We start from the raw sequence: 23,061 nt of genomic DNA on the forward strand, positions 1-23,061 counted from the left end.
GAGAGGAGTGAGCGCTGTTATTGAGGGTCCGCCAGACTGCGACGGATATTGGGACCGCGAGTGTTTCTTTTTGGTTCTTCCTTTTGGCCCTTGGAGTGAGAGATTCTAATGTGCAGACCAATGAAAATGAAGCTTTAGGACCCTCTGACTTCTTTATCCCGTCTCCCGTCCCTAGCTCAGGCGCGCCGAGGACAGTCCTTGTGGGGTCCTCGTGGCCGGCCAAGATGGCTGCCCCCGCACTGAAGGCTCTGCTAGGCTGGTCAGGCTTGGCGCCGGGCTTGCTGCGTACTGTCAGTCCGCTTCTAGGGTAAGAGGGCAGCGGGCAACTGGGAGCACCGCCTGGGTCTTCACGGAGGGACCTGCGGGGAAAGAAAGGAACCACAGGCCGACCTACGCTGGACCTTGGAGAGAGCGCTGCTCTAGGGGTCGAAACACCTAAATTCAAGCCTCTTAACCAGCTGCGTAACCTTGGGCCAATCTGAAGATTTAGTGACTGCCCCTTGGCTGGGAGGTCGGGCTATGTCGGGGTGTAACTCGAGCTGGAAGTGCAGCCCTGTTAAGAGTTTAGAGCTGAGATGCCTGGAGGTGGGTGGAGAGGTGAGCTGGCGGGAGCTTGTTCTTACCGTTAGCATTTGACTAGGAGGAAGCTTTCCTGACCTGTTTGGGGGAGGTCCTTCTACCTCTTGGGACAGAGCCAAAATTATTACTGTTCAGGTAAAGCTCGCGGCTTCCGTGCTGCTCACCCTCGTTGGCGGGTTGGCACACATACCTATTGTTAAGTCAAGCTTGTTCACTTGTGGAGTCAGCTTGTGCCTGCCTCCTTTGCTTCCCGCTCCCAGGCAAACCCAGGTGAGGTGGAGCCGCTATGGTGCTGAATTCAGAGATCCCCTAATTGACAAGGAACATTACCGCAAGTCTGTGGCAGAGCTCACCGAGGAAGAGAAATATGACCAGGAGCTCAAGAAAACTCAGCTCATCAAAGCTGCCCCAGCGACGAAAACAAGCTCCGTGTTTGCAGACCCCGTGATCAGGTTAGATGGAAACTCTTGTTCCACGGACTGGGATTATCCCAGGGAGGGTCTGCAGCAAGGATACCATAATACAGCCTTAGAAAGCTAAATCTGTTGCTTTTCTCCTTGAAGTAAATTCACCAACATGATGATGAAAGGAGGAAACAAAGTACTGGCCAGATCTCTCATGAACCAGGTAAAGAGTTCCTCCTGTTATCTTTCTCTTCAAGAAGAATGGGCCAGGCATGATGACACATGCCTTTAACCCCAACAACTCAGGAGCCTGAGGGAGGAGAGTTGGAGACTCTAAGCAATTTAGCCAGACCCTGTCTCAACATTGAAAAAAAAAAAAGATGGGGCTGTGGCTCACTGATTAAGCTCTTTGGGTTCAATCCCCAGTACCCAAAAAATATTAGAATCTATTCATATGCCTCTTTTTAAAAATTAACTCCCCTGTAATGTATAGGGTTTGGGGCTTCAATGAGGTCCTGCAGGAGTCAACAACTGCCATTCCCTGCCATGTCACAAATCTCTGCCCACTCTTTCTATCCTAGTCTAGCAAAAGAAGGAGGCACTTAAGAACTTTGTATTGGGGCTGGGGATGTGGCTCAAGTGGTAGCACGCTCGCCTGGCATGCGTGCGGCCCGGGTTCGATCCTCAGCACCACATACACAGAAAGATGTTTGTCCACCGAGAACTAAAAAAAAAAAAAAAAAAAAGGACTTTGTATTGTACATGATGAGGGTTCAACTGTACTGCCGAAGAACTGAGTGGTGGGAGTAAAGGGCAAGGTACTAGCTGGATGGGTCAACTCTATATGAAGCCTGGTGCAACTTCTTCCACTGTCTCCCTTTGCAGACTCTGGAATCTGTGAAAAGGAAGCAGTTTGAGAAGTACCATGCTGCTTCTGGAGAGGAACAGGCAACCATTGAACGCAACCCCTATACCATCTTCCACCAAGCACTGAAAAACTGTGAGCCTGTAATTGGGCTGGTACCCATCCTCAGGGGTGGCCATTTCTACCAGGTGAGTGGTCTGGCAAGAAAGCAGGGCTGCCCACATGGAAAACAATGGGAATGGAAGGCTAAGAGTGTAGCTTGGTGGCAGAGCACTTGCTTATTAGCATTCATAAAGCCGGGGGTTCCATACCTAGTAAAGGCCCTCCCCCACCAAAAAAAAAAAAAAAAGATGGTGGGAGGGCCCAGAGCTGGGCCAAGAGATTGTTAGCTCTCTAGACTAGAGACCATCAGGATCTACTCACTTTAGTTGTATAAGCAGAAGACAGAAAAGGAAGAGAGCAAAGAAGTAGCTAATTGACATCTTCTGGTAGCCCATCCTTCCCACCTTCTGTTTAGCATCCTGTTTGTCCTAAACCATATATTTCTTTTGGCGAAGGGACTACGTTTATATCCCAAAGTTATATGCCAGTATCTAGCATAGTGCTTGACCCATAACTGATGGTTCATCACTTTTAGTGGTATTGAACTTGGTATCTCTAGCATAGGTTGTAATAATCATCAGTATAAACTCCATTATGGTACGAAGTTTCTCACTGCACCTTTAGTATCTGACACATAGAGCCTTGCAAATGATTCTTGTACACGGGGTCATGTTTTTAGGCACTCTTGGTCACCCAGAGTAGCTATGTCACCCAGAAAACAGGGCTTTTTCCAATCGGTGCTTGTATCAAAGCTTTTTGTGGCAAAGCTTCCATTAGAGGGGAAAAGGCCAATACTTGGTGAGGTTTGCAAAGCCACTTATGTCTGCTACCCTGAGGTTATCCAAAGATGAGGGTCAAAGAAAAAAAGACAGAGCCATTCCTTACAGCTTTGGGAGTCAGGAGTCCCCAGCCATGGCAAGCCCCTGGACCCGCTTACCTGTCCTGTCCCCTCACCCAGGTCCCTGTGCCCCTAGCTGACCGACGTCGCCGCTTCCTAGCCATGAAGTGGATGATCACTGAATGCCGAAAGAATAAGCACCGGCGGACATTGATGCCAGAGAAGCTGTCACATGAGCTGTTGCAGGCCTTTCACAACCAAGGCCCCGTAATCAAGAGGAAGCACGATATGCACAAGATGGCTGAGGCCAACCGAGCCCTGGCCCACTACCGTTGGTGGTAGAGGGGGAGGAAAGGTTCCCATCAGAGCCCAGGGCCTCTGCCATTTAAAAACAAGAAAACCTTATGAGCCACTGTTCTCTTGAAAAGTACCTGTGGGTTAAGGATATAGTTCCTTTTGAGAAGAATGGAGCAGCATGTTTGTTGCCTATCAGTCCTCTTCCTTTGGGGCTAGAATAGCTCTCCCTGTCCCATCTCTTCGTAAAGAGAGAACAAGTCAATTTATTGATTTTCTCCAAGAAACTCAGGGCCCAGGCTTCTCTCACCTCAGAGTGGGCCTTCTGATACTATGAAAGGAAGAAATTTTTGTATTAGAAATGATTATTAGAAAATCTTTAATCTGAACTAGTATAACACATTATGTAAGAACTACCATTCATTAAAACTGGCTGGAGGATATAGGCTGGTTTCCACAGTAGTTTTTATACAAAATGTATAAAAAGCAGTTTCTGGTACGAGCTGTGCTCTGTGCTCCTCAAAATCCCAAAACATCCTATGGATGACTGTGATTACCCATTTTACATATGGGGAAACTGAGGCACCAAGGTTATGTTGCACCAATTATTATAGGGTGCAGTGGTTAGAAACTGCCCTTCTCTGACTGGCCCAGGGGAAAGGTGGTAAGAGAGAGGCTGATTGAGCTGTGGGGAAAGGGGATCAGTCTTGAGCCAAGGGAGCAGATCTGTTTGGTGTCCCTGCCAACCTCTGAGTGGGGGAAGGGAATGAGAGGACTATGGCATAAATGGGGAGATGTGGAAGTCCAGAAAGGGAAAGCCTTTGGGAGAGGCAGCTGTCTTGCCATCTTAGGAGGAGGGTGGAGTAAAGACCAGTGCTGCAGTGAGCAATCACTGAGCCAAACCTAGTCAGAAACCTCACTGTAGTAATACTTGTGGGCAGCCGGCGTGGTCTTCCAGCCAGCCGCCCGGAACTCAATAATCTCTAGCAGCAACAGCTGGGCCAGGGAGCTGAGGCCTGTTGGGAGCAGGAAGCCATCCCGGATCAGGACAAAGAGCTCATCCATGCGCTGCCCATTCATCTTCTCCAGCTGTTCCCCAACCCTGTGCAGCTGGAGCACCAAGCAGTCCACCTGCAGAGGTAGCAGAAAATACCTCGTCAGTCTGGGTAGGACCTGCCTCTCACAGGAGAGGTATTGCTTGCTGAGTGTCAGGCCCCCATGCCTGGTCCTTTATTCTAGTTTTTCATTTTCACACCTCCCACCATGTTACCCACATGTAAGGAAGGAAACAAGTGGCTGGGTACAGTGGCACATGCCTATAGTCCCAGTGGTTCGGGAGGCTGAGGCAGGAGGATTGCAAATTCAAAGCCAGCCTCAGCAACAGCGAGGCACCAAGCAATTCAGTGAGATATCCTGTCTCTAAATAAAATACAAAATAGGGCTAGGGATGTGGCTCAGTAGACAAGTACCCCTCCCCTGAGTTTAATCCCTGGTAACTGCACTCCCCCATACCCTCCTCCTCCAAAGAGAAAGAAATGAGTTCAGAACCTTGCCTAGAACATCTGCCCAGGCAGGCCTCGCTTGTTCTCCAAACTGCTTCTGAACTCCACTTTCCTGCTTCCCACTGACTGCCTGACCTGGTTTGGTTTCTAGGCCATCTGTGCCCACAGCTGGCTATGGCTGTCACCATTCCTATCATAGCTTGGTTTTCCTGCTGGGGAGAAGCTGCTGAACCAGTCAGTCTTGGCTGCTGTTGGTCCTGGATAAATTCCAGACCCAGCAGCTTGTCATGTAACTATAACAGGCCTTAAATGTCCCCACCAGGCTGCTACCCAGAAGTGATGCCCTCCAAACCCTCTACAGCCTTCTGTGCCAGGGCTACCCACCTCCTCCTCTTTGCTCAGACTGTCAGGCTGGGCCAGCCGGAAGAGGCAGTCATAGACAGGGTTCACCAGGGCCATCATGGGCATATTGTTCACCTGTGGAGAAAAAGGAGGGGACAGAGTGGCAGCCATCTCTCAAGTTTGAAATGCTCCCCATGGAGCATTTCAAACTTGAGAAATGGTCATCTCTGCCTCACAGGGTGGCTGGGGCCTCACCCTCAGGTAGTCAAAGATGTTGCAGATAAAGGTGACATAGCAGACCCAGCCCTGCAGGGAGCGTGCCCTCAGCTGCTCCCGGGCTTGGTACTCCTGCTGCAGCCGGTTGAGGAGTCCACGACGGAAGACACTCTGGCCTGCTTGTTTACTCTCTGCCTGTGAGCCAGGGAGAGGCTGGTGAAGGGCAGGGGTAGTGATGTGGTCACCCCACCTATCCTATACTTCTCCCTGCCATTGAGCTAACGCTCTTCGTATCTCTGTCCTGCTGGCAACCTCTTCCCACTACTGAGTAGTCTTCCTCAAAGCAGCTCCCTTTCCTCTGCCAACCCCCCAACCTGAATGATGGCGTAGCACATGCGTCCTGCTTCCTTGCTGAACACACAGTCCTGCAGAGAATGGTCCACAATCACATTGGCCACTTTCTCCAAGTCCACAGCGCCTGGATCTAGGTAAAGATAGGAGGGGAGTCTAGAGCTGCCTGCTGATCACATTTGCCTCCATCTGCTCCCAAGAGGAATTTGAGATATTTAGGGTATTCACATTATATGCTTAAATTTAGAGAGATGAAGAAGAGGCTGAGGGGAAGCTCAGTTATATAGAACTTCCCTAGTATGCATAAGGCCTTAGCTTTGACCCCAAGCACCACAAAGGAGAATACCTACAGAAGGGGGTAAGTAACCACTCATAGAAGCAGCTCCAGCTATAAGAACCCTGGTTGCCCAAAGAGAGAAAACAGGGAGTTACGTGGCTGGTAGAGGCCAAACAAAGCAAAAATTTCTTAGGACACATGTCTTCATGGCACTAGGTTGAGAAAGGAACACTATACTAAGCTGTCTACATCAATTTCACAGAAGAAATTTTCTTTTAGCCAGATGTAGCAGTGATGCACACCTGTAATCCCAGCTACTCAGAGGTAAGGCAGGAGGATCATACGTTTGATCCTGGGCAACTTAGCACCTGTCTTAAAATCTAAGAATAGGGCTGGGGATGTAGCTCAATGGTAGGGTGCCCTTGGGTTAATCAGTACTGGGGGTGGGGGGAAGTTCTATGATTCACACACAGCTCCTGATAAGTAGGTATGCAGGGCTTTTCCACAGGCTTAGCCTGGCATGTGATGGGCACTGCTAATTGGAAGATGGGTCACCATTTTGTACTGATTGCTATAGAAGGAAAGCTTTGGGACACAGTAATTATCTCCTCTGCAAATCAATGTTTTCCATCCTCTATCCAAGTCAGGTAGCCCCATATAACCAAGAGTGGGCTTCAGCAATGCAGAACCCAGCAAATCAAATACAAAGGATTAAAAGACAGGAACTGCTCTCCTCTTTCATGGGTATTTCAAAATAAATAAATGAATAAATAAAGCTTTACAGTCTGAGAGAGGGTTCTGAACCATTCTCCCAAATATCAGCCTTATTGTAGCTTATCTTCCAGTTCAAGAGTTAGATTGTGACTCCTCAGAAAGTGAAGGGAGAGGGATGAACATTCCCTGGCCTTAGGGATCAGCCCCTTCTCTGCAGCTCCTGCCCCAGCTCAGGTGCTCACCTTTGAGTGCTGTCTTCAGAAGCTGTTGGGTCTCGGCATCAAAAGATTGGATTTTATACTCCTCTCTACTGGCCTCCCCCATGACCATTCAGATCCAGCAGCTCTTTAATGGTCTGGGATTAATGACAGCACCTGAGAGAAGAGGCATAGGGAGAGGACTCAGGCGTGGAGACCCGAGCCCAGGGTTCCTAATCCTTCCAGCCCTGGGCGGGTCAAACAGTGCTTGGGACAGGTGCAACTGAGCGGTCCATGGCACTCAGTGGTTGACTTGAGAGCCCGCCAAGCCTGCTTCTGGCGGGAGACTGGGCACCAGCCAAGCACCTGCTGCTCAGTTTAGGAAACCCTAGGCTTCTGGGATTATTACCCAAGAGGAGAGATGAAGGGTGAATGCACCTACCCTCCAGTCCCAGCAGGAGGCAGGTTGTTCTCAGTCGATATCAGGGAAGATTTGGGGGAAGGGTTCGCTGAGCTGGGGGCGTGGGTAGGTGGAGGCTAGACTTGCCCATATAAACCGGCCTGCTGGCTGCTGGCTCAGCTCCATTGCCACTGACCAGAATGAGGGCTCTGAGCTACAGCCGGCTCCGCACAGCGGGATCCAAGGCCCTCTCCCAACCTTCTCCCTCAGCTTTCACCAGGGTCGTCCTGTCCTCAAAACCCACCCGCAGGCGTCAACCGCCTGGGTGGGTGCAGGATCCTCGTCGGCCGCCCCTGCCACTCGGAGCCCGAGCTCCCACTGTCCCGGCCAGCTTCCGCCAGGAACCGACTGGTTAAGCTGGCCTCCCGAGTGGCAGAAACCTGGCCCTACCCATCGGGACTCCTATTTCTGTGCTGCAATCCGGATCCTTCTTAGAGCGGGAGCGGAATGAGGCGTCCCTCTCTGGACTCTGTGCCTCCCCTCTGGCCAGAGGAAACGACCTTGGGAGTCTGCAGACGTCGGCAGCCTCCCCCAGCCCGCAGTGCCCTTCAGCGCCGCGCAGGGCGGGCGGCGGAGCCCGCCTTGCGGTGTCCCGCGAGCGGGAACGGCTGCGTGACCCCGAGACCCACCTGCCGGGCCGGCGCCGCGCCCGCGTGCCCGGGGACTCCGGCGGCCACGGAGCGCGCGCCCGTCCTAAGTGCTGCGCGGCCGCCGCTGAGCTCATCTCCCGGCGCGGTGCGAAGCGGCTCGCCAGCGCCACCTGCCGGTCCCCGCACCACCGCGGCCGGATCCCCGGCGGGGCTGCGCGGGATGTCTGCCAAGCTGCCTCCGTCGCGCCCGGAGAGCTCACCCTGCCTCGCCTCTCCCCAGCCGGTGCGCTGCGGCCCTGTTCAGGGGGCCGAACCTGCTCCTCCATATGCACGAAGTCCTCGGACTGGAGTGGTGGCGTCCCCACCTCAACCCTGTCATTCTGACCCTCGTGGGACTCAGGTGGACTGGCTCAAGAGACTCCAACCAGCTGTGCGGGTGGGAGGAGTCCGTTGAGGGCGTGGCTTGGCCCAGGAGCAGCGTCTTCCAGGGTCGCGCAGTGTCCCCTTTTCTACCCACCAAGGTAGAGAAGGCGGAGGGCAGGTGTAAGAGCTGGGTCAAACCCTACCAACTCCCTCTCCTACTCCAACGAAACTAACAAAATAAGTTTCAAGTCAAAGGGGCAGTCGAAGGGAAGGGTCCCAATTGGCAACATGCGGCCCATGTCTCTGTGCTCTTGGCCTTTCTTGGCAGGGACTGGGTGAGCTTCGTAGTTGCAGCCCCACCCCCCACAGCCCGGTCAAGAGTGTTGCCAAAGTCTCTCTGGAAATGGAGAATTCTCAGCTGCAGCAAAAATTCTCTTGTGAGCAGGAGAGATGAGCATAAACTTTACTCCAGTGGAATTTCATTAAATACAATGATGCAGCTGCCTGCAGCAGGCCCAGGCCTTGGAGGAATTGGTAGCCTGGACCTTCATCAGCAGAAGGTCTGAACAGACCACAAAGAGCCAGGTCCAAGGAAAGAAGCATGATGGTGAGAAAGAACTCAGGGATCACAAGGTACCCGGGAAGGCCCCAGCACCCTCAAACTATGGCCACTCCCTGAAGGTGTCTCTCCAATTTGGTGCAGGGGCTGGAGCATCATAGCCTGAGTACCAAGTGAGGCCAAGGTGAAGGTGCTGCTCCTCCCTCCTCAGAGCCTAACCCACAGCAGAGCTGGCAGATGGAAAGGGTGGCAGTCATACCCCTGTAACTGAAGTTCTTCCTCCACATCTAGACACACACCTCTGTGGGTACCTGGGCTCTGGTAACTTCCCTGAGTGCCAACTGTGCCATCATCAGGCTGTCTGCCCAGCCCCTTCCATCCCCTTCTGCTCACTGGACAGCTTTGAGGCCATGACCCTTCTGGGGCTCCAGAGGACACACACACAGTGCTGTGCTGAGCTGAGAAGGAACATCCTGAGCAGGCCCTGATGCCAGCTGGCCTGGCTGTAGGCTTCTCACCCAACAAGGCTGACCCAGGGCCTGCGAAAGGGGAGCCAACCAAGGTAGAGTGGGGGAAGGGCTGTGCCTTTACCAGATCTTGTCCATCAGCACATTCCCTCCACTTCCTGTAGGGTCACTGGTATGTCTTCCCTGGAAGCCAGTGCCTTGTTGGGAGAGCATGGTCTGGTGCTAGTGCCTTTGTAGACATAAAGTCTAGGTCTGGAGGCTTTGAAAATGACTGACTCACCTGGAACTTTATCCTTAGATTTATTAAGAGCAGCTGTAACTGATAAAGTGGAATTTGAGAAAGTTAGAGTCCCTTCCCTTATCCTGGGTGAGCAAAGATGCAGTTTGTAAGGGAAGGTGGAGGAGCAAGGTAAGGAATGTGCTTTTTTGCTTTAATGTCTATTAAAAAAGTTGTTGGGGAAAATAGCCCAAGGATGGGGACCAAACTCCTACAAAGAGCCCATTCCTTGCTCTCTGCACTCAAGCTGCAGCCTTCCAGAAGCAAGAGTTCCCCAATGGATGCAGCCATGAGTTGGAAGGTAGTGTCTGATTCCTTTGTTTCTGGGCTGCACTGAGAAGAAACAAGTGGCAGCTCCTTCTCACCGGTGTTGCTCGTCCCACAGCCCCAGACCTGTGTTCCATCATGGAGAAAGTCATGGCCCTTCTGATAGTATCCCATCCGGATGGGTCAGGGTTGCCACCCTGCTCCCAGTGACTGTTCATGCTTGGGAAGGCTGGCCAGGAGGGCAGGTGGGACAATAGCCTTCAGTGCCACATGAGATCAGGTTTTGCTTCTCTCAGGAGGTGCCCTCCAGTAAAGACCTCAGTCTCTTCCTGCCTCCACAGCTAGCTGTCCGTCCTTTTCAGGCAGTGGAAGAAGTTACAGACAAGCTCATACCAGAAGAACACTAACCCTGTGGAGAGGGCAGCCTTCAGCAGGCTGGGGGACAGGCCCTTGAAGAAGCCTTGGGCACCTTCCTCTTGCAGCATCTGCTTGGTGCAATCCAAGAGGCCCCTGTATCTCCGCACCTGGGGAGAGAAAGGTTCAGGTTGAGCAGAGATGAAGTGAGTAAAACAGAGATGCACCTAGGACATCATGTTCCCAATAAATGCTTGCCAGATGAAGGAATGAAAGCAAAAACAGCAAGTAAGTTACTCTCATTCTTTCCACTCCAAGTAGGCTAAGTGAGACTTCACAGATGAAGTGCCTGAAGCCAGCAGCTGGACAGAGCTCCTTCCTGCAGAGGAGGCACGGGCTGACTGTGGCTCTGGGGATCCACTGACAGTTCTGGACCCTCTACTAAGAGGTGTCTCAAATCCTTCACCCCATTCCACCTGGTTCTCCTTGGGCTACAAATCTAAATCTGGCCCTTGCTAGCTCTTAGCCTGACCAGTGCCACCCCTCCAGCCTGATCTCTTTGCCTCTAGTTCACACCACAAACTGCTGCTAGATCTGTTTCCTCAAGGCAGGACAGCCCTCCCTTTCAACATCATAAAGAGTCAAGTCCAAGCTCTGAGGCTGGCTTCCCTCCCTGACCTTGGTTCCCACTGGTCCTCCCAAGAGCCATCCCCCAATTATGGCCAAAACAGAATAGTCTCTGTAAGGAGTAAGACCTTCCTCCTCTGTCCTGGGCTCTTCCACCTCTCCCATTCCAAATTCAAACAGTCTCTACAAGACAGGTTGGTTAATGGAAATAGGTTACAAAACCTTACATTCAGTGTATGACCCCATTTTGTTGAAAAGTATATGTGTGTTTATTTATGCAAAGAAATTAAACTACAGGGGTCAGGCTGGGGGTAGAGGGACCAGTGCTGCCCAATGGGCAGGAGTTGAATTCTGGCTTCTTCATGTGAGTGCTAGAGTCACAGCTTTCTGCACAGGGACAGCTCACCTGTCCAAAGGTAACTCGGGCCTGCTCAAACCCTCCAACCTGCAGCCGTTTCTTGAAGAGGTCCAGGGGATAGGTGAGGGTCTTACTGATGACTCCGGCTCCACAGCCACAAAGCAGGTTTTTGAGGTTCTCTGCACGAGAGAAATGAGATTGAGGGGAGAGGTGAAGAGAAGTGCAATCCCTGGTGGAAACTTAAATGCCATCAGGTCTAATCTTCACCACAAACCCAGGCCTCACAAGCATCCTTGGATGCCAAAGGGAATTTAATCTAGGAGCCAAAACTAGAAAGAGTCACTCTCAACAAGAATGCTAACAGACTGCAGGCTGGACAGGCAAGGCCAGCAGGGCGTGAGCCTTTATGTAGCAGTCTCCCACTGGAGGCTATAAAGGACAGTAGGCTAGGCAATGGGACATGGTTCCAGGCTGTAGAGAGAACAGAATGTCCCTTCCAGAAAACAACAACAAAAAGTGAATTTGTAACTTGGATTCAAAACAAAAAATTCAGGCCGGGTGCAGTGGCAGCACATGCCTGTAATACCAGCAACTCTGGAGGCTGAGGCAACAGAGTCACTCAGACTAAGCAATTCATTGAGACCTTCAGAAACTTAGTGAGACCCTGCCTCAAAATAAAAATAATAGGCTGGGCATGGTGGAACACGCCTGTGATCCCGGTGGCTCTGGAGGCTAAGACGGCAGGATCTCGAGTTCCAAGCCAGCCTTAGTAATGGTGAGGTGCTAAGCAACTCAGTGAGACCCTGTCTCTAAATAAAATACAAAATAGGGCTGGGGATGTGGCTCAGTGGTTGAGTGCCCCTGGGTTCAAAAAAATAAAAAGGACTGGGCAGGTATGGTAAAGCACTCCTGGGTACCAAAAAAAAGGGGGGGGCGGGAACCAGGACTGATCACTAGAAAATCTCATTGATGCCATGATTGGTGTGGCAAGAGATAGAAGAAATAAAGTTGTTTCTAAGCTGCTGGGTTTACTCATTTTGTTGGCTACACTATATAGCCCAGTACAGGAAACAGGGGTGCCTTAGCTTCTGATGAGAAAACTATTTCCTTTTTGATTCAGAAAGAGACACATGGTGCAGGCTGGGCTAGGGCGATTCACTTGTGGAATGTCTCACCGCTGTGCTTTCTATCAGCCGGCATGACCCACTCATAGACGTGCTTCAAGGAGCTGTAACAAGAGAACTGTAACCCAGCATATGGGAAGATGGCGATCAAGGTGGGGGTCAATCCTTTGTAGAAGACCAAGGGTCCCTCAGTTCTATACATGGTCACCACAGCATCTTGTAAAGTCTTGTAGACCTGAACAGCACAGATGCAATTTGAGCAAGTTCAGTGGGTTATTTTTTGCCCTACAACCAAGCTCATCATCTCTCTCCCCCTTATTCTAAAGATCCTGCCCCCAGGAGCATAATTTTTCCTGCCAAGAGGACAGTCCAGGAAAACCCTGGAGTAAAGTTGTTTTTGTTTTTGTTTTTGTGTGTGTGTGTATGGTACTAGGAATTGAACCCAGGGCATCATGCATGCTAGGCAAGCACTCTACCACATCCCCAGCCCAACTCCAGGAAAACTCTGGACAAAGAGCCAGGGGTAGAGTTTTCTAGCAACTCCTTTTCTAAAAATTTATGTGACTGTTATATCCACATGTGTGCACAAAAGCACATGTCCAAAGGGCCACACCAGAGCATCCTGCAGAACAGCAAAAAGTAGTGTTCGTCTGTGGGTGATGATTACATAAATAATGATCCACTGGTTCAAGAGAACACAGTGCAGCAGGATAATGAGGGGCTGGGACTGTAGCTCAGTGGTGGAACACTTGCCTCGCATGTATGAGGCACTGGGTTGGATTCTCAGCACCACATATAAGTAAAAAAAATAAAGGTCCACTGACGACTAAAGAAAAAAAATTTTAAAAACAAACAAACAAAAAAAAAAACAGGATGATAAGCCGGGCAAAATGGCACATGCCTGTAATCCCAGCAACTCAGGAGGCTAAGGCATGAGGATCCCAAGTTTAAAGCCAGCCTCAGCAATTTAGTAAGGTCCTAAGCAACTTATCAATATGCTGAAGACCTGTCTCAAAAATAAGTAAGTAAATAAATAAAAAGGGCTACAGATGTGGCTCAGTGGTAAAGTGCCCTGGGTTCAAATCCCAATCCCAAAACCAACAACCAAAAAAACAGGTTGAGGAGATCCACATGATTGATGTGGAATAATCCCCCAACAGATAATCAAACACAGCAGGATGCACAAGAATGGGGCAGAATTTGTAGGGAAATGAACTATATACAGAGATTATGCTCCCCCAATCCCCAAGGATATACAAAAGCCAGGAACAGCAACTGCCTCCACGGAGGGAAGGAAGCTGTGCAGTGTCTCTAGGGGCCAGGGGAAGAAGAACGTTTCCCAAATACCATTTTATGCTGTTTCCCATAGGTAAAGTGTGATATCTATGCAGAAAAACTACAGTTCATTTGCTTCTTAGTTCCTTTCTATTAAGACATATTTGAGCTGGGCATGGTGGTGCATGCCTATAATCCCAGTAAGGGAGTAAACTCAGGAAGCTGAGGCAGGAGATCATAGGTTCAAAGCCAGCCTCAGCAACTTAGCAAGACCCTGTCTCAAAACAAAAAATAAAAAGGGCTGGGATGTGGCTCAGTGGTTAAGCCTGTCTGGGTTCAATTCCTGGTCTCCCCCCTGCACCCCCAGGATATTTGAAGTGGCCTGAGGGGCTCTGACTCAGCCAAGCTGGGGTATGGCATGGCATCTTGTTGAAAGTGGGGGCTGAGGGAAGACTTGCCCCTCTCACTGAGTGGCTCCAAAATTGCTGGTGGTCACGCTGAAGGATTCCACCCTGGGGAGCTCTGTGAAAGTGTCAAGCTCTAAGGGAAGTCCACTAGCAACTGCAAAGATGCTGCCTGGAGTTCCCACTCTGCTTTTCTGAAGAATGCAGAAACAAAAGTCAGACTGGATGGGTCATTTCAAGGTACTTTCCTTGGAAGGTGGGGATAGGAGACAAAACAATAGAAAAACAACTGGCTAACATCATGTCACTTTACATTTAACTTAAAAAAAATTTTTTTTATAGTTGTAGATGGACAACATGCCTTTATTTTATTTATTTTTTTATGTGGTGCTAAGGATCAAACCCAGTGCCTCACACATGCCAGGCAAGTGCTCTGCCACTGAGCTATAGACCCAGCCCCTACATCAACTTTTTTTTAAAAATATTTTTAATTGTAGATGGATACAATACCTTTATTTTGTTTATTTTCTTTATGTGGTGCTGGGGATCAAACCCAGTGCCTCACATGTGCTAGGCAAGCGTTCGAACCACTGAGCACAACCCCAGCACCACTACATTAACTTTTTGATCAAAAGATTAGGTAGATTTCATGGGTGAAAACATTACAGTCTGACAAACCTGTAGGTTGTGGCTCTATTCTCGTTTTGAGGATGCTGAACCTGATTCTAGCAGATCAAGCATTGTGCTAAGTGAATGAAACACGAAGCTGGTGTCTGTCGCAGAAGCATCTGACTTTGAGGAATTGTGCGCCAGGCCCATCTCTGTGGACTTGCCTCCAACTGTAATGAGCCTATGTCTGTCAAATTGGTGGAGGCCCTTTGTGCTGAACACCAGTTCAATCTAATTAAGGTCCATGACAACAAGAAACTAGGAGAATGAGTAGGCCTCTGTAAAACTGACCGAGAGGGCAGCCCCGTAAAGTGGTTGGTGGCAGTTGTGTAGTTGTTAAGGATTATGGCAAAGAATCTCAGGCCAAGGATGTCATCGAAGAGTACTTCAAATGCAAGAAATGAGCAAATAAATTTTTCATTCACATTCCTCAAAAAAAAAAAAAAAAAAAAAAGATTAGGTAGAGGGGCTGGGATTGTGGCTCAGTGCTAGATCACTTGCCTGGCATGTGTGAGGCACTGGGTTTGATCCTCAGCACCGCATATAAATAAACAAATGAAATAAAAGATCCGTTTACAACTAAAAAATATTTTTAAAAATAATAATACAATTAGGTAGAAGGAACTTCATTATCCCACTAACTGAAGCTGGCCTGTTTGGAAACTTTCGCTGTTCTCTCTCTAATCCTGATTTCTTGTAAGGTCAATAATATGCTTAGTTTCAGCTTCATGACTTAGAACTTCAATGTGAGTGACTCCACTTATATTTTTAGTCTGGTCTGTTGGGGCCCTGGGCAGAAACTTAATCCAAAACAATGGCCTCCTGCAATTTTTATTTAGTAGAGGTAAAATGGTATTCTCCTAATACACTCTCCACTTTTCCCTTCTCATAGACTCTGTGTGTGTGTGTGTGTGTGTGTGTGTGTGTGTGTCTAGTACTGGGGAATAAACCCAGGTACACTACACTGAGCTACATACCCGGCTCTTTTTATTCTTTATTTTGAAACAGGGTCTTACTGAGTTGCTGAAGGTGGCCTCGAACTTGCAATCTTCCCGTCTCCATGTCCTGAGTCACTGGGATTACAGGTGTGTGCCACAGCACATGGCCTCATGGACTTTTATAAAAAGTCAGAAAGTGCCAGGAGAGGAACTAGGCACTGTCACTACTTATTTTTTTCTTCAATCCCTCAGTGGTGCCCTGATGCAGAAGGGAGACAGTGGGAAATTCTTTCTTTGTTGAGTACAACACACACACAGAGAGCTATTTTTTTTAATATAAATATTTTAGGTGTAGATGGACACAATATCTTTATTTTATTTACTTTTATGTGGTGCTGAGGATGGAACCCAGAGCCTCACACAAGCTAGGCGAGTGCTGTACCACTGAGCCACAACCCTAGCCCCAACACACAGAGCTATTCTTAAATATGACCAGGAAAGAGACATTATGCTAGAAACTATTTCAGGGTTTAACCCCCTGGTCTGTCTCAGCAAGTCCTTCCTTGAGCTTGACTCAACTACCCCATTCCCTCCAACCCATTCTTTGTGGAAACAAAGGAGACCCTTACAATAATAGACGCAGAAGTTTTCAAGTCCTACTTTTCCAGATGCCTATCTTCATCCAACCCACTACTGGACACATATTTGTTCTGTTTCACATCCCTAGTTTCTGTCTCCCCAGGGAATCCATGAGGATTCCTTCAGGACATGGAGCATCTGCATGGTGCTGACCAGTTACAGATTTGACAAATTGGCCACTGCACTGAGAACCCAGGTTTGCCCCAGTTCGGCCTCCTCCAAAATCAAAACCCCCAACTTTTGCATCATCTTCCTCATCCAGGTCCATGCCTGGCCCTGGCCACTTACCCTGGGCTCACCCTGAGCTGCAAAGCGGGTGCGCAGAACATCCACAGGGTGCACGGTGAGGGTGGCTGCACAGGCAGACAGACCGCCACACACAAAGTGCACGGAGAATTCACGGGCTTCGTACAGGCTGGCTCTGTGGACCAGCTCAGTCAACAGCTCAAAGGACAAAAACTGCAAGAAAGAGTGAAAATCACTGATGGCCCAAAAGATGAGTGAGGGTTCAGACCAAATGCTTCCCAATATACACCCCAGGGAGGGGTGGCAGGTGGTATATTGGGAAGCATTTTGGGGAAGCATTTTTTTTTTTTGTAGTTGTAGATGGACAACATGCCTTTATTTTATTTATTTTTTAATGTGGTGCTAAGGATCAAACCCAGTGCCTCACACATGCCAGGCAAGTGCTTCCCTTTCCCCAGAGAGGGGGAAAGGGCTGAGGAAATACACTCCTTGAGCAGTGACCAAACACAAGAAATACTTACTCAAATGCCTTATCTCTAAGCACAGTGCATGTAAAAAAGAAAAACAAACTCATAAATCATTAAAGTAGAGTCAGACACCAAAGAATTAAGAAAGCAGACAGAGGGGCTGGGGTTGTGGCTCAAGAGGTAGAGCACCCGCCTCGTATGCATGAGGCACTGGGTTCAATCCTCAGCACCACATAAAAATAAAATAAAGACATTGTGTCCACCTATAGCTAAACAATAAATATTAAAAAAAAGAAAAGAAGAAGAAAGCATTCAGAGATAGCTGGGGGTGTAGCTCAGCATTAGAGCCTTGCCTAGCACGTGTGAGGCCCTGGGTTCTATCCCATCAACCAACTCTCTCTCTCTCTCTCTCTCTCTCACACACACACACACACACACACACACAACAGGGAGAAAATTTTATATCAGAAAACTCCACTTGTTCACTTAGTTTTCTGACAACTAGGAAAGATGGCCATCATGTGATTCTTGGCAGAGGACCCCCTAACAGCTGGCACCAGCAATGTCTGAGAACCACTCTCCTCAGACTGTTATCAGAAGAGTGTTTCACACTCAGATCTTCCCCCAGCCACTTCAGCTTCCCTATGTCATCAGGGCGCAGTCTTCATTCACCACACTGCAATGCCTCCTTGTGTACCAGCTGGGGAGATGGAATGACAGGGCACGTGTCAGCCCGGTAAGCACCAGACTTGAGCCAGGACTATGATGTCATTCAAAGAGGAGGCAGGGATTACTCTGGCACTGACTGCCTGGGTGGGGATCCTATCTCTGCCACCTCTGTTTTTTTGTTTTGTTTTGTGGTGCTGAGGATTGAACCCAGGACCTTGTACATGTGAGGCAAGCACTCTAAACTGAGCTAGATCTCTAGCCCTATCTCTGCCACTTTCTCATGAGTGACTTTGGTTGGATTAAGAAAGCTCTGTCTCAGTCTCAGTCTTCTCATATGAAAACTAGGAGTGACATCAGATCCTGCCTCACAGGAAAGCTATGAGATAGTATATATAAATGCTTAAAATAGGGGCCAGGCCCACAGATTGCAAGGGCTGCCCATTACCACCACAACCACCATACAACTACATACTGTATGCCATGACACAAACTGACATCAGCTGAAGGAACAAATGACCAGAAGTCAAGAAGCCTGGGTTCTACTCCAAGCCCACCATGGGTAGGCCACATGGCCTCGTCAGCTCACGTAACCTCCCTGTGGTCCACACAACACCTCTCTACCTTCCTCTCAATGCCCCTGTGAAATTCAAATGAAGCACACGCGCGATGATGGTATTTTGAAAAATGAAAGGCATCAGTATCACCCTTTGCCAAGCTGCCTGGGGTAGAATGTCAGTCTCCTAGGTACAACACTTGTCACTGAGATGGACCTGGGGATATAGAGAAGGGAATGCCAAGGTATGGTTCAGTCTGATGTCACATTCCTCAAGCGAGTAGCATGGGAGCTGCCTCTCTTCACCCTCCCTCTGCTCCTCCACTGAGCAACATGACCCCAGGGGCCTGGTCAGGTCCTTGCCACCTACTTGGACAGCTCCATAGCCAATGGACAGAAGTTGGGCTGGGATGTGTCCTTTCCAGAATGCTGCTGGGCCTTCTTCCTGCAAAATCTGCCTCCCAGCCTGTAGGATCCCATAGTATTTTGCATTGGGGTCACTGCGAGACAGGCGCTCAATCTGAAGCTGGGGATCAAAAGTGAACAGGTCAGGATGGTGGCGGAGGGGGTGGGGTGAGAAGGGGAAATTTCATAAAAGTTTGAGGGCAACAAATCACTTCACCTTGACAAAACTGTGTTTTAGAAACTGCTTTTGCAAGAAAAACTGAATTTATCTTCCAATCCCTCACAAGGCAAAAGGGGAAAGGGTACCTGGAAACGGATCTTGATGACATCCAACGGGCTGATCAGTGCCCGAGTGATAAGTCCAGACACAGACCCTGCCACTGCCACCTCAGACTTGGAGTTACTCCTACCATCTTCTTTGGGGTCATAGCCCACCATCCCTGCTTCTGGTCCATCCAACGTCCATCAGTATCAAGCTATGTGCAAGAAACAAGGAGTAAATATGAAGGAAAGTTTCTTAAGGTCTTTCAAACATCACCTCCTCAAAGCAGCCCTCCCTGCCCAACCCTTCTAAAATAGCACCAGTCTTTTTCTTTGAAGCCTTATGAGATATTGATAACTGTACATTTGTTTCTTGTCCCCTCCCCAGGCAAAACCCATCATCTCATCTGTTCACCCCTGCCCTTCCAGCACTAGAATAGAGCCCATCATAGTAAGTGCTCAATATCTGGGGACTGAATGAATGAACTGGCTTGATAAGAAATCATTCATGTCCAGAGATCAGGTGGTTTTCCAATGACCTCTGACAGCTAAATGGTAAACCCTGCCTGAGGTAATGTGCCCCCCCCCCAGGGAGGCTGTCAGTCATATGGTGTCAGAGACCAAGGATTATCTACAAGCACCCCATTATCCAAAGGAGAAGCCAAGTGACCTCTGAGCCCCTTGGCATTTCCCTTCTTCTTCTTTTTTTTTTTTTTTTTTACAATTTTTTCAATGCTAGGGATTGAACCCAGGGTCACATGTGCCAGAAAAGTGCTCTACCACTGAGGTAAATGGCTCACTCTGCCTTCCATTCTTTCCCCCCACCCCCTGGGTGGTACCAGGGATTGAACTCAGGGGCACTGGACCACTGAGCCACATCCCCAGCCCTATTTTGTATTTTATTAGACACAGGGTCTCACTGAGTTGCTTAGCGCCTCACTGTTGCTGAGGCTGGCTTTGAACTAGTGATCCTCTTGCCTTAGCTTCCTGAGCCACTGGGATTACAGGTGTGCGCCACTACACCTGGCTGTTTCCCATTCTTTACACACACCTTAGACCCACCCGGCACAGTGGAGCTGTACTATGCTATGAAACAATGTTCCAGCCCCACCTGGGCCAGACCTACTGACCCCTTCAGCCTCACCCCAGACCATTTTCCCTTCTGTACCTAACCAGGGAGGTCTCAGTGCTTCTGACCAGTTTCCACAAAATGCTGCGGGGACACCTAACTGCAAGCCTTACCTCTTGGCACAATTCCTAGTGTCCGAATGGCAGCCCCACTCCCAGCCCCTTCTCTTCCCTAGGGCAGCTCCTCTGGTCCACCAGCTCTAACTACAGAGCATCCCCTCCTGGAGATGCCATTGTTTTCTTCTAGCACCAGCAACTGCTAGTATGTGTTCTCCACCTCTGCCCACAGAAAGGAGGACCCACAGAGGCAAGACCCAGCCACGTATCTACATCTACATCCCCGAGACCAGCACAGTGCCTGGCACACAGCAAAGGCTTAGAAAACTGTCAGTGACGTGATTCTGCAATCTGCATTTGGGGTAAAATTGGGAGTTCATAACCCACTTCAATCTAATGTATGAAATATGATATGTCAAGAGCTTTGTAATGTTGTGAACAACCAATAAAAAAAATAAAATTAAAAAAAAAAAGAAAACTGTCAGTGAATAAATGATTAAAAACCAAAGAATTTCTACTGCTTGTTTCAGCAGCATATATACTAATATTGGAACCACAGAGATTAGCAGAGGTCTGAAAAAACCAACAAACCCAAAGAATTTGTAGATTATGGAAGTTATAACTTTACAGAAAGTTTAGAAGAGATAATAGAAAAAGAACCTGCCATCTTAATATTTTTAACTTCATATATTCCTTTTTGGGGTTTTGTCTCCATATTCTGGCTTACAGAATGTAAATGTCATAAGCATATTTTTATGTTGTTATAAGAATTTCACCAAACCAGGTGTGGTGGTGCATGCCTATAGTCCCAGTGACTCAGGAGGCTAAGGTATGAGGATGGTAAGTCCCAGGCCAGTCTCAGCAACTTAGCAAGGCCCTCAGCAACTGAACTAGACCCTGTCTCAAAATAAAAAATTAAAAGGGCTGGGGAGGATGCTGTGTGGGAGATTAAAGTTGGTAACTGAAATATTTAAAAGATTACATCCAGTTGGGCACGGTGGCACACACCTGTAATCCTAGCAGCTCGAGAAGCTGAGACAGGAGGATAACAAATTCAAAGCCAGCTCAGCAACTCAGTGAGACCCTGTCTCTAAATAAAATACAAAATATGGCTGGGGATGTGGCTCAGTAGTTGAGTGCCCTTGAGTTCATTCCCTGTTACCCCTCTAAATAAATAAATAAATAAATAAATAAGAGGAGCTGGGGTGTGGCTCAGTGGTGGAGCGCCCCTGAGTTCAATCCCCAGTACCAAAAACAAAACAGGTTTCAGTATAGTATGCCTGAAATATGTTTTTTTTTTATTAAAGAAAAGCAACAAGATCTAAATCCGCTCCATATAGTTGCATAAAATATAGAAACAAAATCTGTAACAATGCACATATAGGACAGGTGGTTGGTAAATTAGCCCTGGGAGAAGGGCAGAAGGAAGATACCTCTCTCTCTCTCTTTGTAGTTCTATATTGTTTTAATTTGGCATTAAAACAAAACTAAACTAAAACTAAATATGTAATGACTTGAGAATGGGCTTCAGAATTAACCTAGTTCTTGAATACTTGTAGTAATGGGGAGGTCACTGCTGTACATAGTGACCCTCCACTTCCCTAACCCATCATTGATTTTTTTTCTCCTGTCACCCACCCTGGACCCCCTCCCAGGCACCTGTGAGAGGCAGGTGACCTGACCTAATGGTTAAACCTCTCCCAGTATTTCCCTGGGACTGCTCAGGTCACCCGGAACAGTATCAGTTTCCTGCATTCTTGGAGAGAATCAGGGGTAAGCCCAAGTGACAGGTGTCCTGGCTTAGTCTCAGGAGTCACCAGGAGGATATCAGGCTCTTTCCTCCGGAAGCTCAGGATATAACTGCATGATTCACAAGCACAGTGAAAGGTGATGGGAAGGCTGGGGTGTGTGGAGATTTTTATTAATAAGCAGTTCTGTATAGCTGGATATAATATAGACCTGAGCTCAAGAAATTAGAGCTATCATTGGGCAAGGTGGTGCAAGCCTGTAATCCCAGTAACTCAGGAAGCTGAGGCAAGAGGACAGCCTGGGCAACTTAGTGAGAAACTGTCTCAAAAAATAAAAAGGACTGGGGATGTAGCTCAGCGGTAAAGTACACCTGAGTTAAATGCCCAGTATCAAAAACCAAGAACAAAAACATGATTAATATGCATGATATAAGGTAGCACCCAGAGACCGGAGACTGCTGGTGAGCGTGGCAGAGTGGGTGGGGTGGGATTGTGACAGCTGCCTGCTTCTTTTCCGTGGAAGACCCCAGTACTCCAGTACACAGGTGACCGTGGTGAGTGCCTGGGCGCTCATGTGCTCAGCTGAGGGACTCTGCAGAGGTCCCCCACGTGGGATACCAGTGTCCAGGTGTGCCTCAAGGTGTCTTGTTTCCCCAAGTCAGAGAGATCGCCTTCCGTGTGGGATCCGCGTGCGCAAGTGCGGGGGAGGAGGGGTACGGAGTTTTACCTCCAGCGTCCCCTGAAGATGCCTCTAGAATCAGGTGTGCCCTTGAGTACAGTCCCAGTCCCCGCCTCCGCGTGAGTACCAGCTTGTGTGTGCTGCCCGCGGTCCGCCCGGGAGACCGAGTGTGCAGGTCCGCGACAGGACCGCGAGGAGGGAGGTGGTAGAGGTCACTCACCTACTCAGCGGGCGCTGCCAGACTCCCCGCGCTCTGCACTCCCGCCCGGCTCACGGAGTCTAACAGCAAAACTGTAAAGCGCTTGGAACAAACTGACGGGCCTCTAGGCCAATCACCGCGCAGCGCCCGGCAGAGGCTGGACCAATGGTTGTTCGTTTGAGACTCAGCCAGCGCCTCCCGCAAGGAGTCACTGGGTAATGTAGTCTTCCGCTCTCAAGGGCTTCCTATCCGACCCGTGAGACGCAGAGCCTCCTGGGAGATGTAGTCCTACTGAGCGTGCGCGCGCATGATCCTGATGCATCGCTAGAAGGCGGGTCAAGAAGGCGTACTGAGACGTTAGAGGTCGCTGGGATCCCTGAAGTTCGGAAAGTCAGCGGGCAGGGTGTGGAAAGTTAGGGCGCCCTGAAGTTGCCCCGCATTCCTCAAAACCCTCTTTGTATCAGAGCCCCGATCATCAAAAACCTTGGAGGAGAGGGAGAGACAACAGTTGGATTCTTAAGCCCAGAACCTATACGCGGGTGTTTTACTCCCAAAGTTTGTGTGTATGTCAATTTTTTGACATAGGGTCTAAATTGT

General features: G+C 49.0%; 3 protein-coding genes across 7 annotated transcripts; 1 reads left to right on the top strand and 2 right to left on the bottom strand.

The window, feature by feature from the left end:
* The first annotated feature begins 137 nt into the window (after positions 1-137).
* Positions 138-3,525, top strand: Mrps7 (mitochondrial ribosomal protein S7). The gene is made up of 5 exons (XM_026404770.2): positions 138-307; positions 840-1,031; positions 1,143-1,206; positions 1,869-2,036; positions 2,909-3,525. Exons 1-5 carry the CDS (start codon positions 225-227, stop codon positions 3,128-3,130), a joined length of 729 nt encoding a protein of 242 aa, XP_026260555.1. The 5' UTR covers positions 138-224; the 3' UTR covers positions 3,131-3,525.
* Mif4gd (MIF4G domain containing) lies at positions 3,445-6,814 on the bottom strand. 2 transcript variants are annotated; one of them, XM_077800399.1, is made up of 6 exons: positions 6,727-6,805; positions 5,840-5,892; positions 5,517-5,626; positions 5,182-5,337; positions 4,969-5,061; positions 3,445-4,213 (listed from the first exon to the last, which is right to left on the bottom strand). In XM_077800399.1, the coding sequence occupies exons 2-6, from the start codon at positions 5,865-5,867 to the stop codon at positions 3,986-3,988; spliced, it is 615 nt and encodes a 204-aa protein (XP_077656525.1). In that variant the 5' UTR covers positions 5,868-5,892; positions 6,727-6,805; the 3' UTR covers positions 3,445-3,985. The 2 variants fall into 2 exon arrangements, with proteins under 2 accessions (XP_077656525.1, XP_026260556.1); XM_026404771.2 differs by lacking the exon at positions 5,840-5,892 and having other exon boundaries at positions 6,727-6,814.
* A 1,488-nt stretch (positions 6,815-8,302) lies between these two features.
* On the bottom strand, positions 8,303-22,569 carry Slc25a19 (solute carrier family 25 member 19). Of its 4 annotated transcripts, none has more exons than XM_026404766.2 (7): positions 22,486-22,569; positions 18,699-18,868; positions 18,358-18,513; positions 16,341-16,511; positions 12,179-12,362; positions 11,052-11,182; positions 8,303-10,188 (listed from the first exon to the last, which is right to left on the bottom strand). In XM_026404766.2, the coding sequence occupies exons 2-7, from the start codon at positions 18,828-18,830 to the stop codon at positions 10,006-10,008; spliced, it is 957 nt and encodes a 318-aa protein (XP_026260551.1). In that variant the 5' UTR covers positions 18,831-18,868; positions 22,486-22,569; the 3' UTR covers positions 8,303-10,005. The 4 variants fall into 4 exon arrangements, with proteins under 4 accessions (XP_026260551.1, XP_026260552.1, XP_026260554.1 ...); XM_026404767.2 differs by lacking the exon at positions 22,486-22,569 and adding an exon at positions 22,314-22,456; XM_026404768.2 differs by lacking the exon at positions 12,179-12,362 and having other exon boundaries at positions 10,001-10,188.
* Positions 22,570-23,061: the final 492 nt, after the last annotated feature.

Source organism: Urocitellus parryii, chromosome 7 (genome assembly GCF_045843805.1).
Source record: "Urocitellus parryii isolate mUroPar1 chromosome 7, mUroPar1.hap1, whole genome shotgun sequence".
Classification (NCBI taxonomy): domain Eukaryota; kingdom Metazoa; phylum Chordata; class Mammalia; order Rodentia; family Sciuridae; genus Urocitellus; species Urocitellus parryii.